A 19,636-nucleotide genomic window follows, 5' to 3' on the forward strand; every position below is an offset into this window, starting at 1 on the left:
AGCTTTAAAAAAAATGTCATAAAAACTTAAATACACTAATTCTATACAATGTAAGTTATTACTGTCAAATTGGTAAATAATTTATTTGATGCCTTATGCATCTGTATGTCATTTTAAAAATGGAGTTATATATAAATATCAATAAAAATATAATTTTTTAATTATCAGCTCAATTCGCAAAATTTCAAATTAATTTTACAAATAAGTTTTGATGTGTCATCATAGAAACTGGTTCATTTTTCTAATAAATAAATACTAGGATTCTTTAGGTAAAATTATGTAGCTTAAAATAATGGATAAAATGAGAATTTTTATGATCCAAAGAAAAAAAAATTTAATTTATAATATATAGACGAAAAGCAATTTTAATTGCATTACTAAAACATAAAAAGGGCTTAAAAATTATTAAAACAATAAAATAAATATAATTCATTCTCTATAAATGTTATATTAATAAACAATTGAAAATATATTTTTTAATGTGTATAATCTTCAAACTTTAGTATTATTTTCACTAAAGTTTTTAACTTTTATGGATCACTATAAAAATAAGTATTCATTGAAATATTTTTGTAAAATATAATATTATCACAGTTTATGAACTAGAATAAATATATAATTCATTCTAGAATGTTTACATTTCTCCTGAATTTCGATTTAAATGTTAAAAATTTGTTTCAGACAACAAATCTTCAGGAGTACTTTCATAATCACAATTTCCATCAAATATATCTGGGGAATCATCTTCCTCCAACTTGGGAGACTTCTGAGCAGGAACATCACTACTTTCGGCACACTTTCTTTTGGTTCCATTAGAAGATTGTACTGAATCATTACAATTCTTTTTGGTACGAGTCCGATCTAATAAACTTGGACTGTCATCTAAAACTTCTATATCACTTGAACTATCAGCTATATCACAATCAGAAATTTTTCGATTAGAAGAAATTTTATTGTTTTTATACACAAATTTAGAATTTGTTGAAACTATGTCATATTTTGGTTTAACAAATTTTGGAGGACTCGATTCAACTGAATCGTCAGATGATAAATCTATTAATTCAACGTTTTTGTGATTATTTTTATTTCCATTAGATGATTCTGAAGCAGTGTAAACTGTATTTGAAGTTTTATTCAACTTAAATTTAGAGTGAATTCTTTCATATTTTGAAGCAGAAATATCAGGCAACTTATGAGAAAACATTCGAGATGATAAATCTGGAAGTACTTTTCTCACAAATTTGTACTGATCTTCATACAAATCATTCCCTAAGTCTTGACTAGTTTTCCTAATGAAGAAATACTGATGTGATATAGGATTGTCTATTGCTTGAAGATCACATTGCTTTTGGCCACTTTGTTCTGACGATTTACAACTAAATGATTTTGAAGATGAAGAATGAATATCATCATTTTGTGACTTCTTAATATGTTCATTCATGCTCATTTGTTCATTTAAGTTTGAGGCACCATTATCAGCAGATAAGTTTTTCTTGGTTATTATTGAATTATTAGTAAATGAGCATGATTTTCCAATATGGTCATTTACAAGATCTAATTTGTTAATGTTGGAGAAATTACTTATGTTATCTGAGCTGTTATTTCCAAAATTCTTGTCTCTATAGCTATTTAAATAAGGAGAATTCTTTTTAGAATTTATCTGAGTAAAAACTACCTGAAGGTCAGGGGGAGAATCAGAATCTTCACCATCAGAAATTTCTATTAATAATTCACTACTTTGTTTATCCTCTGATGTTTGCATTTTGTATTTAGTGGTATCCCCTTGATAATTGTAACTTCTAGATTTTTCACATCTAGGATTAAACTTCACACTATATTCCATTGATGCATTCATTGCAGCTGTTTTCTTTTTACTAGGATGGGATTCATTTCGAGAAATTTCTCCAACTGGTTTAATAAATCTCATTTCTTCTTGGCTCTTTTCATTACTTTTGTTAATGAATCTGCAATTAATTTTTTTATCATAATCTTCAGAAGTAATATCATAAGGCTTCATTTCTTTGATGACTGCAACATCAGTATTTGGCATTACTTTTCTTATGCAATCATTAAAATCTTTATCAGGAGAATTTGTAGTATTGTGAACAAAATAAGTATTAGAAGTGGTGGGAATTGAATTAAAGGATTTTTCAATAACACCTTTTTTACAAACTTTGGAGGTCTCTTCAACAATCTGACCTTTAGAAGATTCAATTATTTTTGTAGATGACTTTTGTATTTTGAGATTACAATGCATAGCACAGTCAAGGTCCTGCATTTTCAGATCTTGTTCTTCTGAAGTAGTATAAGTTGTTTCAGAATCTGATTTATCTTTTGAACTACCAAATGAAGAATTAGGATCACAATTTTCATCATCAGATGACAAGGAAGGAAAATTCCATTTGATTGGAGAGGTATCACAGCTTTTGGACTTGACTACAACTGATGAGTGATCAGTTACATTCAACAGCTCACATTGTTTGCTTTCCTTATGCAAAACTATTTCATTACTTTTCTTAGTATTACTAGAATTATGCGTCACTTGTTCATCTTTTTTCCCAATAATATTTGGTTTGCTAGCAGCTGATGAACTGTCAGCTAAATCTAATTTGTTATATCCCATTGGAAAAGATTCTTTAGTAATTTTATCAGAATTGTCAAGATTAATATCACCCTTTTTATCTGCAGTAGAAGTCTGCGTAGGTTGAACATAGAATGATTGATTTTGAACTGATATTCTATAATAATCATCATAAAAGGGTAGGCTATTACTGTTGAGGGTGGTGCATTTATCTAAATGAAATAAAACAAATTTAATTAAAAGAATTAGAATATCAGAAATTTTTTCTCTAATTAACTTCTACCAATCAAACAGAATATATACATATACATATAACATTAAAAAAACAGGTGCAAGTTTTGAAGTTTATAATAAATGAATTTGAAAAAGTGAGCCAATTCTAAAAACTGCTTCATCAAAAAAATTAAGAGTACTTTTGGTTTTATATATTGATTATTAACCAAACATCTATACAAGATTATTTACATCAATGATTTAATTGTTAGTTTTAGATGACCCCACTCCCCCTTCTTTTAAGCTATCAATGATGCATCTACATGATCACACAGCATGTTTTTTGCACATTGTACGAGCATATTGTACGCATTTTTCCCTTCAAGCTGCTGATTCCATTCACAGCTCTTACATGCAGATCATAAAATGTAATAAATTAAATAAAAACTAATGGAACAAAGTTTAACTTTCAATAGTGTTTTTTTTAATATATCCCATTAAAAATATGTGATTCAGAAAATTCTTGTGAATCTGAATTAATGCATAATATATTATATTATGACAAACTACTTACAAAACTCAATTAAAAACTGTTTTATCAATATATAATCTTTAATACAGATAAATAGATAATATAGACTATTAAGTTATTGATATTTCTGTTTTCTATACAAATTCTTAGCAGCTAAAACTTTAAAATTCTTTTCTTAATTCTTTGTTTTATTCTTTGTAGAACATTACAAAATGCTTTTAATACAACACAAGTATGAAAAATTACTTATCATGGAAATGACATTTAAACAATGTTCCTACATAAATTATATTTAGTGCAGGAAATAAAAATATAGAAATAAAGAGTAAGATATTCAAAATTAAAAAATAATATATTCATTTCAAAGCACTTTAATTAATGTTTTTTAATATTCTAAAGAAGAGACATTTCTAAAAAATTTTATGATCTTATACTTTTTAATCTTGACAACTACTATTTCTCAAACTCATTACCAAGTGATGTTACTGATACAAAAAAAAATTAATCTAATTAATAGATAAATGGCAATTGAGTTCCCAAACTATTAATAAATGTACTATAATACAGAATGCTCAAAGATTGAAAAATTCAGATCTCTAGCATACCAAAAAATGAGTGAAAAATCAATTACAAAATTTCATTTCTACAAACACAAAATAAGTCAAAAATAAAATATGTTTAATTAAACAATTTCCAATAAAAAAAAATTGGTTGTATTTTCCAGATCACAAAAAAGGCACTAACATTTCCATAATAAATTATCAATGACAAAATCTTATAATAAAAAAAAATTATTATAATTTGTATGGAAATATTTTTAAGTAGTACTTTCTTTCATACAAAATAAAAGTTAAGTTATTATTAAAATTATCCCATAATTTTGCACTTTTCATTTCACGATTTATCCTATAAAATGAAACATTATTGGCATATTTTGTAAGCTCTTGTATGAACTAATCATTTTTTTCATTGATTTGAAGTATTTCTTTGTTCAATTGCTATTCCCCCCCCCATGTAATAATTGCTATGATAATAAGAACATTTTAACAATCATAAATTTGACTTATAAATTCATCACCATATAACCAATGTGAAAAAATAAAATCATTAAGATTCATCTTTTTTGAAAAATGTTATTGATAAAAAAATGATTTTCCCAGTTGCTTTTTAACTCATTAAATACTACCATATCAAAAATTATATTCATTTGGATACAAATGGTACTTAAAGTGTAAGGTGATAAGGCTGAAAGCTCTTAGAGTTGTAATTCCGAAATAAAATCTTGAAACAAAACATTATATTCACTTCAATGTGATGTTTCCTTTTTCTATATGAGATTATATTTGATTATATGAGATTATATTGATTCTATATAAGATTCATATTTATCTAAGCACAGTATATTTATTAAAACTTGTAAACTTTAAATTATTAAACAAACATTGAAAGCACACATACCATCAGGAGTCATATTTCTCAACTCGCCTAATGGAGATATAGAAAATTGCAACTCAGGTGAACTTAAATCTTGGGAAGAGGTGACATTAATTAGTTCAAGAATCTAAAAAAATTAAACAAATGTCAAACATGTTATTTTGGCAATATTATCATATTTCAAAAATTATAAAAAAAAATTTTATTCTTGAATATTTGCAATATTACACTAATATTTTAGTTATAATAAAACTTGTAAAAACATTTATTTATATCTTTAATCAAAACGCCCAAATATAGAAGAGCAGGTATTTATGTAGTTGCATAAATCCCAAATATAGAATTTTTTAGAAGAAGTGTCATCCATGTACTTCTTAAATGAAAACAAGGAGCCAATTCAATTCCACATTTTCGTTTGGCCATTCTATCAATGCACAAATTTTAAATCAAATATAAGATTTTTAAGCCTGAAATAGTAAAGATGCCCTTAAACCTGAAATAGTAAAGATGCCTCATCAGAAACATGAACCCGAATAACGTCAAGTTTTTCATTTAAATAAGCATTTGTACAGTTGCACAAATAAAAATGTAATAAAGGTTTTTCAATCCCACAATGGTAAATCACCTATACACTCCTTTAATGGAAACATAGATTCAATTTAACTCCAACTCTAAGATTAATCCATTTTAAAATATAAAGATATTTAATTAAAAGATAAAATATCTTCATTTACTAAAAAAGAAATTTTACATAAATCATGTTTTCTCATACACATTTAAATACTCATTATATATAGCATTTTTTTAATACAAGAAAGAATCACATTTTTTTTATAAAATGTAACAGTAAGTAAAACAGATTAAAATAATTAATCAATGATAAATAAGTACAGCAAAAATCAATTGGTCATTTTTTTAAATAGGAAAATATACAAAATGTATTTAAAATTAAATCAAATCTGTAATAATAATAATTAAATACAGTGGTGGATTTTTGGATAAGCAGATTAGACAGCTACCTAAGCTCACTTGACAGAGGGAGAAATAAATTGCAGGATATTATTAACACTGTATCAGGTATAATTGGCCAAATTGACATCTGTTTCACTATCTTCACTTATTTATCCCAATATTTATGAGCATTGAGGATTGCTTAAATAATATCACATACAAATATGGATGCTGTACAATCATGAGTCATAATAAATTAATTTAAAAAAAGAATGCTAAAATATATTAAAAAATCATATAAAGTAAATCATTAAGATATTGAATAATTAAAAATTTTATTGAAATGCGAAACTGAATTCAAAATGAGGGGCTTTTGATGCACTGCCTAGAACATCAAAATTCTGAAATTCATCACTAACTAAATGCCATATTGATTTACTTAGAGCACTTTAAATTTAATACATTTCTGTTTTTGTTAATCCAAATAGTTTCATAAAATAAATATTATTGGAATAAAAAGAAAAAGTTTCATACAAAATTGGAAGAATTCTACACTAAAGCACTTTATTCTTTTTATCAATTGATTGTGATTTACACTCGGTTGATTTAATTTTTATTTTTTAACGATATTTTCTTTCTTACTCACATGAGAGCAAAAGTAAAATACAAAAAAAAAAATTTAAGAATTAAAATAATTTCACACCCATTACTAGAAATATCAGCAGATCAATAATTGTTAAGCAAATTATAATTGAAAGGTTTGCTGCAAAATGGAAGTAGCTCCAATTATTCAAATTTGCAGAAAGCCATAAAAAATGTCTGAAAATTCTAAATTTCAAATTGCATGAAGATTTTCCTTCTGATCAATCTTCTTAATTGTTCCTATATATTACGACAGTATTTCAGCTCAAAAATATATTTTCCAAAAATATATCTTCCATATGTGACGCGACACAAGTTGGATTGTTGAAACTACCTCTTTCATGCAATTAAATAGTCTGTCTACCTCCATAAAAAAATATTTCACAATAGAAATGCAGTTTACTATAATATTATTTTATTTAAAGTAAACTAACGAAATGTATATACAACTTGGCTTTAAAAACAAAAAATCATATTCCTATTAATCATCACACTCTTCATCTATAACGTTGCATTCATCTGCAGCATTATGTAGTAGGCCATAGTAGAACTTCATATCATTTTGTGGGACGTATTTGCGAGCTAGTTCCATTACATCTTTATATTTTGAGCTCTTAAGTGGAAGGGAGTGGGAGTAAGATAGTTGAATCTTGTTTAACATTGATGAGGTAATGTTTCGGTTGTTGAATATTCTTATTGTCTTGTACAGATTAGTCCAACACTCTCTCAACATAATATGTTTCCTGCATTAATTTGGGATTTTTCATAAGTAAAAATTCTCTATTTTTTTATAAAAAGATTTTTTATAAAAAAATAGAGAATTTTTTATAAAAAAATCTTTTATAAAAAGATTTTTTTATAAAATTCTCTATTTTTTTATAAAATATTTTTGTTATCATTAGAAATGATGTAAGGAGTTTTCAGGAAAAAACCTTTTAATAAGTCAATGAAGTTTAAAGTCATTCCTTGGATAACTTTAGCAACAACAGACTTTTCACTTGTATTCTCTATGATACCAGTATACTCACACAATAGAAAAACTCTTTCTACTTTCCTTGTACATTTTTCAATATTTCTTAAGGCACGATTGATGAGGGGAAATGGCAGTAGCTCTAGAAGCTACCTTTATATTGCAACAAACTAATGGGACAAACAGCTCCATTGCTTGAGTAACGTGAGAACTAATGATTGGAGCTACATCTTTCTGGCACCAAAAGAACACGTTTATTTTTTACCATATGATGGTACATGTAACTCCAAATTCCCTTAGGTTGGAGCCAAATCCTTTTTGCAGCAAACCCTTCCATTCTTATAAATATTCTTTAATCAGTTTTGAAAAATTATACCTTAATAATGAATTTGTATTTAAAATAATGTAAAACATTAACTAGTTTATTTATAAATCTCTCATCCTTAACATATACACTTCTGATTGTTCATGCAATTGAGAAACACAGCAAGCATTGATAATCTGCAAAATGATTGAAAAAGTACACAAAGAGGAAATTCAAAAAAATTTACCTACAAAAGATGTTTACATATACAATAATGAATGAATAAATTGCAGATTTCTGTATTTACATGCTATTTCTTTTACAAAAAAAAAAAGTCAACAAGTTTTTTTTTAATGCAACAAACCATTTGTCTGTGTTTGATATTTTATAAACAATATTTTAGAATTAACAACTGTGGAAAATCAAAAGGTTACTATATTAGTATATTTGCCCTAATCTGAGAAAATGCATTGTAGTAAAAACAGAAAAACTCAAAAACGTATTATTTGATTACATAAGAACAGTCAGTTTTCTAGCAATATGACAGTATAAATTTTCAAAGAGACTAATAGTTCTGACTTTTTGACAATACATTAATGTATATGATATAGACACAAAGCACTCACTTCTTCCACTGTCTGTCCCTGAACCACATTTGGATAAACAATTTTTGGCTTTAAATAACTCACAAGATCCCTAACTTCAGCTAGAGAAGAATGTGTTGAAAAACACACCTTATGCATTTTTTCTTTACCAATATACATATGGTGTGTGCTATCTGGAGCTCCATGCTTAAAAGACCAAGCACACAATTTGATATACTTCACTTTTATCTACAAAAAAATTAATTAATTAATTAAAAACTATGTGTGTAGTTAAAACAAATTCAAAGGATGAAATGGCAAATAAGCAAATTGACATTTTTATCTTTCATCAATATTTCAACTAAAAGTAGTAAAAATCAAAACAAAGAGTAATTGATACGGATAAAATAATTTATAACCAAACTACAATGATAAAAAAAAAAAAAAAATTGTCTTCAACAAAACTATTCTAATTTGATTCTAACAAAACAGAATTAGATATTTATTTTTCACATGCAAAGAGATATTTTTTAAAAGGGGCATTTTCTAAAAAAAACGACTTAATAAGAATACACTTTTATATTAATTTCCATAATTATGAAAATTTAGTATTTATCAGTTGTCCTAAAATAATGTATCATCTACATTATAGTATCATATTTCTTCTCTCTCCCTTACTGCTAAGTGGTAAGCAACTAGCATTTCCATAAACTTGCAATCATTTATGCCCCCCCCAAAAAAATGGGTTTTTTTTTTTTTTTTTTTTCAAAATCACTACAATCTGATGCATTGTAGCATGATAAAGTTCTTTTCTTTATTTTCAAAAGCTTACTTTTAATTACACAGCAGCATACAAAAAAAATTCTTCTCATTTAATAATTAATACAAAGCTATATTATGTGAATAAGGATATAATATGCTTTAAAATATTTCCTAAAACTTATTAAATTAATGAAAACGTACTACAGAAATAAAATTTATATAATTGAAAAGCTTTCTTTTAAAAGTGATATAAAAATACGCTTTGTGCAATAATTTGTCACAAAGTTATTGAGAAAAAAAGCAAAAAATTTGATTAATTTGTATTAAATAAATTAATTAAACTGTTGAAGACTCTTTCTTAGGGAGTATAGTTACTACTACTCAAGAAGAAATTACATGCCAAATTTGATAAATACCAATACTTAATAATTACATGCCAAATTTTATATTCAATAGTCTGCCTTGTAAAGTATTTTATTATTTTTTTCAATGCATATGACTTGACACAATTCCAATTTCAGCCAATAAAAAGTATAATGTCAAAAAGAAATTTCAAATAATGCATGTTCTTTAAAAATTTGAAATATCTCAAGCCTTTTCTTATAAATTTTATAATGCAATGGTACAAAACAGAGAGGGAATCACATACAGGTTTTAAATCTTCTGTTTCATAACCACATGGAGCAGCAGAAATATAAAACGTATCCCCAACTGTTTTATCCCTTCTACAAGCATGTATTCTAGATTCTGTCTCAACTGTAGTGACTGCATCTTCAATGATTTTTATTCCTCTATATTGTCTAAGTCTTTCTTCGGATATATGTATCTGAAATACAAAGAATGTAATATAATAAAATTAATTTTATATTATTAACAGTAAAAATATGATAGAAGTGATGTTAAATAATTATCTTATTACACGCATTCCTAGCAACATCTAGAGAGGTTCTGAGAAGTTATTTCAATTAAAAATTTTAGATTAAATAAAATTCACCATGTAACATAAAAAAACATAGTTTAAATAAGCATGTAAAAGTTTTTCAATTCAATTTTCAAAAGTTTTTACATAATTACTTTGTATTGCACAAAAGGGGGGGGGAGACAAACTTAACTTATTCTTAAACAAGGAAACATCTATTTTCTATTATTATTTATTAATTAAATCATTCTTACAAAAATACAATTTTTTAAAAAAATCACTATAGATTTGAGCTTAGAGTTATCAAAAATAGCACCAAAAAATGAAATAGCTTAAAATTATAACAATGTAGTAGCATCCCTATAACATTTTTTAATGTATTTGTAACCTAGGGACCCTCTAAATAAATTAAAAATTTTCAAATAATATCAAACAATAACTTTAGTTAAAAAAAAATAGTCAAAATGCAGAGGATGACATCAATTTTATTTCAATAAGCAGTTCACATATAAATGAAAAGGTAATATTTTCCAATTCAATAATAATAGTAAATTAAGCATTACCTTTTGATGAAACTTTTTGAAAAGTTCAACAAACACAAATTCATAGTTATATTTAGCAGAACAAATGAGGGATATAATGTGATCTGATCCTTTAGCCAACCAAGGTTCCACTAATGATATGACAGATTCAAGACCTTGTTCTCGAGTTGGAAAGTACATGTACTGTTTCTTACAAAAGGTTGTATCCACATATAGGGCATCAAGAGGCTTTAATCTGCATAAACAACATACAATTTTAAATTTTACAAAATTGGAAAAAAAGTTTTAAAAAAAGACTTAGTAAACATAAAAATGCATAACATTTTTAAGATATTAAAGAATTTATAGCATTTTATAAACAATAACTGATTTAGGAATTTTGCAACTCTATGCAGGGTACATCATGAAACCCTGCTTTTGATAAATTCAACTTATTTAATTTGGTATTTCAATGCATTTTTCAACAAGTGAATTTAATGTTTCATCCAGCATGCAAATGGCTTATTTTAGGTTCTTTTTTTTTTTTTAGTAACTTTGTAAAAATATTTTTTTTTTTATTTATTTAGACACATAATTGCATAGCATAAATATATGAACACAATATTATTTAAGTAGACATTTGGTGTTTATAAATATTAGCCATCATTAAATTATAAATGGCTAAGTGAACATAATTAGACAGGAACCTGACCAATACCACTTGACAAAGTGTTTAATATTAAGTGTGTGTTAGTGTTAAGTCAATAATTAATAGTAATATTTTATAAGAATTTATATTTTTTGCAAATGTATTTATTTGACAATTAAAATATTAACATTTTTTTAATTGCCCTGCTTGCAACATCTCTCAACCCAGTAGCCATAGGTATCAAATAGATATAATTTAATTTAATTTAGACTAATCAGAAATCTGTCACTGTTTAAAAAAACATTCAAAGATTGATGATAATTTCTTTATAACATGTAAAACAACATTCATTAAAATTTCTTTTTTAAAACAATTGCAAAATGGCAAACATTTGAAACAAAGTATTTGTGCTAAACTAAAAATGCTGAAGCAGTTTATTTTTCCTTAATAATTTGTTATAAATTATCCATACATCCATCATTACAGGTTCAATTAATAATTTATTCCATAAAAGTATTTTGATTTTAATTACAGATTTTATAGGTCCAATTCAACATTACAGATACAATTAATAAGTTATTTCATAAAAGTAGTTTGATTTTAACATACAATTAAAGTTGCACATTGAATAATCAATCTTCCATATTGTTGATTAAATGATAAATGGGAAAATAGAACTAATTAACTAACAAATAAAATCAGTCCCAAACCTTCGAATAACAAGTAATAAAAAAAAAATTGAATAATCTTTATAAAAATAGCAAAAGGGATTATAATATCAACAGAAATCTATTTGAAGCTAGTTCATATCTAGTCATATATATATATATATATATATATATATATATATATATATATATATATATATATATATATATATATATATATATATATATATATATATATATATATATATATATATATATATATATATATATATAAGAATAATCAATCCATAGATTCAAATGACAAATTATTGCTGAATTACCTTAATACTCAGAAGATTTTTTTAAATTCTAGGTATTTTCATTGTAATAGAAATGCAATGAAAGTTTTAATGGTTTTTGAAATTTCGTACTAAGAAAGAAAATACACCAATGTTTTGTCTATGTAGGAAACTTAATTTACAAACATAAAAATAATAATAATAATAATATTACAGAACTGTATATTTCAGTCTGAAAGATATAAGCATAAGGTGAAGCAAAAATTAAAGTAATATATTCAAATCATTTCCACAACCTAGCAGTAAATTCTCTTTAAAAAAAAAAAAAAACATTTTGTTATGCAAAATTATATTTTGTACAAAAAAAAAGTCACCATTTTTTTAGCATTTTTTTTTGTTTTATACATACAGTATAAATTTAAAAAGTATATAAAGAGTATTTACTGTAGAATAAAATTAGTTTTTTTTTTCCTAATATTTTTTATTTATATTTATTTTCTAAAAAACAATGCAATATTATCTTATCCCAATCCTGTCTTCTAGGGAATCACAAAGGCAGAAAAAATTGTAGAAGGTATCTGTATTTTCATTCTGTCATTCATTTTGAAAAAAAAAAAAAAAAAGAAATCCCATAAGTTAGTGCAAGATAATAGAATGAATGATTTTCAAATGATAATGTTTTATCACAGCTTTTTACATTAAAAAAAAATCTACCTAAACTCAAGAGTTTTAAAATAAAGAGTTTGGCAATGTTCGAAACATGATAATGCATGAAATATTCTGCAAAATCTACCTAATATATTTTCTTTACAAATAAATTCCCACATAGACAATTTATTTATAGATAACAAATAAAGGAATAACTGAATATATTCATTCCAAAATATTAATAGAAACACATCCTTCCTTTATAATGCAATGTGGCATTATTGAAAGGGAGTGGGGTCTTTTTTTTATGAATTTTTCCTCTGTCTGGCATGCTGTATCCGTAAGCAATTAAAGGTTTTAAAAAAAAAATCTTTTAAAAACGAATCAAGGATTTGGTATTAAATAGAAGGGGGAAAACCTGCTGTTGCTGAATTATTTCCTTGGAAACGAAGAAATACCCATTATGAAAAGATAATTCTCTGTCATACTATGTAAATATAAGAAAGATACTATCAAAAAATTAGTATTGGGAAAGTTGTTGAAAAGAAAGTTTCAATTAATAAGAAAAGTTAAACTAATACACTGAAACTGTTATTACCTGCCTTCCCCATCATGCAAATTAACTAGTCTAGCAGCATCTCCAACAGGAAGCCTGAAATCACCAGTATATAGAATTCTGCCATTTTCACCTTCAATATAAATCCTATAAAATGAGAAAAAAATGTTTATTATGTGTGTACATGTATCTTTTTAATTTAATAAAAACAATAAAGCATTCAGTATTATTTATTTACTAATTGATTGTTAAAAATTAATTCATCATAAACAAATGAAAACATTTTCCATTTTCACATCAAACAACTAATTCATTTCAAAATAATTTCATAAAAGCAGAAAAAAAGATAAAGAACTTAATGAAAATCATGGCTTAAACATAAATTGAGCATGAACAAAACTGATATGCATACAATAAAACATAGTAATCAGATTGAATGACTAATGATCAATTCTTTTAAATTAGCATTTTTGTATTTCTTCAATTATCAATATTCAGATTACAATATAGGATGCTTTAATGTTAATATTCTAATGGTTAATAAAATGTTTCTGATAATTTACTTTTTTTATTACATTTCATTCCCAGTTCAAAACTTTTCAATATAGTCTTCTTTCTTACACCGCAAGGACGTTCAATGCAAAAATGCTGCATCCAAAATTAAAAGCAATATATTTTGAATTATTTCAGTATATAAAAAAATTATATTTAATAATTGCAATATAAAATACAATTTATGTAACAATTTTCCAAATATAAAACAGAAGGGGGGGGGGTAAGAAATGTATACACTAAGAAATGTACATAGTACTTTTGTGTAAATGTAAAATATCTTTAATAATGATCATAATGCAAGAATCTTTAATCTTATCACCTTATGAATATATATATATATATATATATATATATATATATATATATATATATATATATATATATTTCCGGGGAGAAATTTACAAGAAAAGCCATATTTGCATTCTCAAGCAACATGATTTTGATCTTTCAAAATTTAAATAATCCTCCATGATTACTAAAGAAATGTTAGGAAAAAAACTAAATTTTTGAAACAAAAAAATTACACGAAAAAGATTTTATTTATAAACAAATAAAATATCTTTCAAAACAATAGACTGTAGAGAAAAAAGTCAATTTAATAAAATAAAAATTAATTTTATGAAACTTACATAACAGATCCAAGACAATGACCAGCTGCAACTAAAGTTACAGTCACTCTTGAAAGCTTAAAAATCAAAATAAAGAATTATAATAGATGGTAAAACAAAATATTTAGAAAACTATTGTATTTTATATTCATACTTACTATTTCACCATTTTTATTTGGAATTGCAATTATTTTAGGTTGTTCCAAAGGTATACTTTCCTGAAATAAAAAGTTAATAAAAGCAAATTAAGTTTGACAGTATTCTAGTATATCTCATAAAGCATGGATAACAAAAAATTCAAATGCAGAAAAAAATTGTATATTCAAATAAGACCTTTTAATACTAACTGACTTTAAAAAAAATATTTCTTACTGCATAAAAACGGCTTTTTAAACTTGCAAAAAAATGTACAATAACAGAAAAAGATTTGAAACAAACTGGATTTTGATTAAGAACATCCATACTGATAAGATAGAAATAAATCTTGAGATTATATATAAACTTTTATTTTTTAAAAATGCATGTTAATAGTAACTCTTGATTCGAAATCAAAACAAAATTAAATTTTAAAAAATAAAGTAGTCAAAACATTAACTGTAGAGCAAAATGCTTTCTGATAGTCTGAAAAATGTGTTTAATGCCATAATTAAATATTACAAACATGATAATACTTATATTTTTTAAATGATTAAACGTTTTTTTTTTTTTAATTTCATATTATTTGTTTTAAGTATTGTCCTAATTTAGTCGCTGATTTAATAATATCCCATTAATTTATTATTTACCAATCATTCTTGATGATCAACAAATTCATTGGGGATACTGATTATATTATTTTCAGATACTGGATTTTGATTAAGAACATCCACACTGATTAGATAGAAATAAATCTTGAGATTATATATAAACTTTTATTTTTTAAAAATGCATGTTAATAGTAACTCTTGATTCAAAATCAAAACTAAATTAAATTTTTAAAAAATAAAGTAGTCAAAACATTAACTGTAGCAAAATGCTTTCTGATAGTCTGAAAAATGTTTTTACTGCCATATTTAAACATTACAAACATGATAATACCTATATTTTTTAAATGATTAAACATGGTTTTCTTTTAAATTTCATATTATTTATTTTAAGTATTGTCCTAATTTAGTCACTGATTTAATAATATCCCATTAATTTATTATTTACCAGTCATTCTTGATGATCAATAAATTCATTGAGGATACTGATTATATTATTTCCAGATATATTTTCATGCGCATGATTCTTCCACATTCTCAGACATTAAAGTTATATTATTTTAATTTTCTTATATATGTTCCCTTCTTTGCATATATGAACCTTTCAATAAAGATAGACCTATGATATTATTATGGTATTAAAAACATCAATATGTGGTTAACTGTCTTCTAAAATTGTATACTGTAACTTCACTTTTTTATTTGTCTTGCAAATTACAGGGATATAAAACAAAATTCCCCTTCTTCAGCTTTTAACAATGGAAGAAAATGTGATGTGAATGTTAAATATGTAATGAAACAATGAAAACAGTTTTAATTTCAGGTTAACAATGTAGTATATTATTAAAAACTAAACAAAAAAAAATTAATAGCCGAAATTTAAGAAAAATTTGCACAGCTGTTCGATTAGTGTCATTAAAAAGACAATTGTCAATTATAAAATTTTTACAAATTACGTAAAATATATTTTTGTGCAAAATTTTTAACAATTTCAGAAAAACACCAAAATTCAGCATAATTTTTAAATAATTAAAATTCTAATAAAAATTTCAAAAATTGTCCTGAAGTGCACATTCTGAATTTCTTAGGTATATATGTGTTAAATTTCATAGCTGGTCTAATGGTCTGGCAAATAGAATGTCATCACACACATGCATTGATTTTTATTATTAATAGAGATTATTAATTATTATTCCTTTTTTGACTGAACTTTTCATTCTTTGTGCTTCTATGTGAATCAGACTCTTTCCTCCTTTTCTTTTCTTTTTTTTTTTTTTTTTTTTTTTCCCCTCATATTCAAATTATGATCAGATTATATTAACTAGGATCATAAAATTTATTTTTAAACATTGAGTTTTAATTGTTCTATGAAGAATATTAATATTTCAAATTTTTGTATTGTACAAAACAAATACAAAAATAAAAATTATTCATACCAAATACTCAGCTAAATGACAATAAGCATCACTGTTTTCCAGTAAATGTTTTGATACTTCAGATACATATATTTTGCTGAAATATCTGCAATAAAAATACAAATTATACAAAATCTATGTAAAAATCTCAAATAATTTCAAAATATTTAGAATATTAATGTGGTATCCACAATTACTAAATATAAGCATTTTCAAATAATTATGCAAATAAAGTAAAAAAATATTTTTTTTTAATTTTATATTTATTAATATATCACTACAGCATTTTACAAAATTATTTATCTTTTTTTAATTTCTCAACACTTGAAAAAAAAATCCAATTAATTTTTTTCGAGTTCTGGGAAGTTATACGATTTTATATTTCTAAATTAAAGCATTTTTAAAGGTTCAATTGAATCAGAAGAACATTTTTATACAAATAATGACCTTTCTTATATTAGATTAAAATCTGAAATATGCAAGTTAATATTTTGTTAGAGATGAGGAACTGCCAGCATATAGAGAATGGGTCATGGAATGTACAAAATATTATCAGACTGCCTAATTATTCGATAAATTAGCCATTTAGCATTTACTAATATAGTTATGAGGAAAATTTCCTTGTATTTTATTTTGTTAAATGAGAATAAATACTATTTGATAATCTAGCAATAATTGCTATAGTCTGAAGGTACTAATCATCACCTGTGTAAGTAAGTTTGTAGATAATCTATATTCTGCTGTAATAGCATCCACATAATTAATTTTAATTTTTGTATCATATAATTGGTATATAACAAATGTGAGAAAGACAGTAAATCCAAAAATTCTGTAACTCTAATTACATCACAGCATCAATCAACACTGAAGCAAGAAAAATGCATTCAGGGACAGCTCAAATAATAAAGAATGCAAAATATTAGTACTTACAATTTTTTTTTTGTGAATATATTTAAATCCACCAATAAATTAATGCAATGCCAATTTTACCTTAGCTTTCATTTCCTTTTATTCACCATGAACATTTATTTCTGATTTTTTATTATATTCCAAGTGGTGAAAATTTTTCAAATGGTAAAATTTGAAAATTTATATAAATAAATTTAAATTTTTTTATTTATTATTATTATTTGCATTCTAAATAAATTTAAACTATATATGTGTGTGTTTGTGTAAACATATTTTAGCAATTATGTGGCCAAATAGAAAACACTTCTGAATTTTTAACTTCAATTTATTCCATCTCGGAAGGCATAATTTATGTACAAGAATAAATGGTAAGAAACACATCTGTCTACATAGCAATACAAGAGCAGAAGAGACAAAAATTTTCCCTTCTGCGGCTCTTACAATGACATTTTGATAGGGATTTCTTTAACAAGTATAGTTTTAGAATAGGGAAAATCTAGGTATCTTTAAAAGAATGAACTTCTATCCCTTCACTCGGAGCATCAGAACTCACTGATTTCAGCAATTTTACAAAGCACATGTAGGATTAATTAAATAAAAAAGTAGGAATTGAATCAAGAAATAAGAGAGCATTTTAGAACGAAGTTAATATGGTCCAAATTAAGATAAAAATTAGGAAATTAGTTAAGACTTAAATTATGTTAAGAGATATCATTACATACATATATATATGTGTGTGTGCGTGTGTGTAAATACATATTTTTGAAGCAGTTTTTTGGCTGAAGAGAGAGAAGACACTTTGAATTTTTAAACTTCACTTTTATTCAATCCCAGGAGGCGTAATTTATATACAAGCAAGAAGTGATGAGGTACATGACTCTTACTTAATATGTACTTTAAATGTTGGTACTTGTTTAATTCTGATCTAAATAGGAAGGAAAGTTATTCAAAAACCTCTGAGCACTTCATTCTCTGACTAAGCTGATAATAGAGAATAATATTTTTTCAAGGAAATTTCTTTTTCTTTATAATTTTTTTTAAATATTCACAAGTTCCTCTAATGATGTTAGTATTGTGAAAAATGTGAATGAATGTATGTTGAGTATTCTGAAAGTATTTTTGTCATATTGCTTGCATTAGGAAAGAAAGCTGTGTTAGAATAATGAATAAAAAAAGGCTTCATAAGGTTGTATAAGTAACAAGGAAACTCCAGAAAAGACATGAGAGTGTGCCCACTGCCGGCATGCTTTTGCATCTTTTACGGCAAAGGAGTTTGAGAATTGTTCCAAACAGTAGTCATTTCTTTAATTTCATTTTCCCCATAGGCTTAAAATTATTTGAATACCAGCTCTTAAATGCACTTGGGATCATAGAAACAAACAAAAATAAAATAATTGGAAAAATATACCAACCTTGACTCTAGAAGTTGATAAAAGCTTGAATCAGAAAGGCCTTTCATATGATCTGCAAATAAGAAATCATTTAACATTAATTTTAAAAGAATGTATGCATTCCCTTTTATATACTGAATTATTTTCAGCTAAAATAAATGAAGAATAATTCTTTAGAATAAAAAAATAAAATAGAGATTTTACCTGTGTGACAATGAGATAGAAAAAATACAGTGGATTCAAAATTGCCATTATTTTTTATGAAGCTATCTATAGATATAAGAGGATATTCTTTAATTATACCGTCAAATGTACTCATACTGATCAACAGATTGTTTTAGAATATTTGAACTAAATTATATGAAATGGCCTTTCATGATTAACCCTTTCAAGACTGACAGAGCATTTAAACCAATAAGAATTTTATTAAAGTCAGTCTCGAAAGGGTTGGCGCAGTCTTCTCAATGCGAGAACTATTTATTTATCAACATTCGCATCTAATAACTCCACTTCAGTTCGTTATTTAAATAAAGTATTTCTGATTGAGCTGGTTTTACCGCCAATGTAAAGTCTTAAAAAAATTATTTTACAGAATGGATCAACTTTCAATACATATTTCATGCAGTTACATAATAATGAAATCCAGTATTAAAAGTCTTTACGCTCTTTCTTGCTTTAGTCTTAACTTCTGCCATGTAATTTTCATAGGAGCCTCAATCTCAGGAGACACCCGAGCACAAGTCAAACCTGATTGGTTTGTCAGATCAGTGAACTGAAAACCGCCAAGTTCGTTTCCCGCCAAT

General features: G+C 25.2%; 1 protein-coding gene across 1 annotated transcript; it reads right to left on the reverse strand.

Annotated features, from left to right (window-relative positions):
• Positions 1 to 427: 427 nt before the first annotated feature.
• Positions 428 to 19,385, reverse strand: LOC129980497 (protein artemis-like). Its single transcript, XM_056090829.1, has 11 exons — positions 19,038 to 19,385; positions 18,855 to 18,906; positions 16,555 to 16,639; positions 14,534 to 14,593; positions 14,397 to 14,452; positions 13,255 to 13,359; positions 10,456 to 10,669; positions 9,623 to 9,799; positions 8,254 to 8,460; positions 4,785 to 4,887; positions 428 to 2,793 (listed from the first exon to the last, which is right to left on the reverse strand). The coding sequence occupies exons 1-11, from the start codon at positions 19,150 to 19,152 to the stop codon at positions 665 to 667; spliced, it is 3,303 nt and encodes a 1,100-aa protein (XP_055946804.1). The 5' UTR covers positions 19,153 to 19,385; the 3' UTR covers positions 428 to 664.
• Positions 19,386 to 19,636: the final 251 nt, after the last annotated feature.

The sequence above is a fragment of the Argiope bruennichi genome, chromosome 8 (genome assembly GCF_947563725.1).
Source record: "Argiope bruennichi chromosome 8, qqArgBrue1.1, whole genome shotgun sequence".
Taxonomy (NCBI): domain Eukaryota; kingdom Metazoa; phylum Arthropoda; class Arachnida; order Araneae; family Araneidae; genus Argiope; species Argiope bruennichi.

Bases quoted from the DNA above. Each gene is read 5' to 3' on its own strand.
- LOC129980497 (XM_056090829.1), bottom strand. From the start codon at position 19,152: ATGAGTACATTTGACGGTATAATTAAAGAATATCCTCTTATATCTATA. The intron at 18,907-19,037 runs GTAAAATCTCTA...TCTTATTTGCAG, and splicing joins TCTATCTCATTGTCACACAG to ATCATATGAAAGGCCTTTCT. The intron at 16,640-18,854 runs GTTGGTATATTT...TTTTTATTGCAG, and splicing joins TATCAACTTCTAGAGTCAAG to ATATTTCAGCAAAATATATG.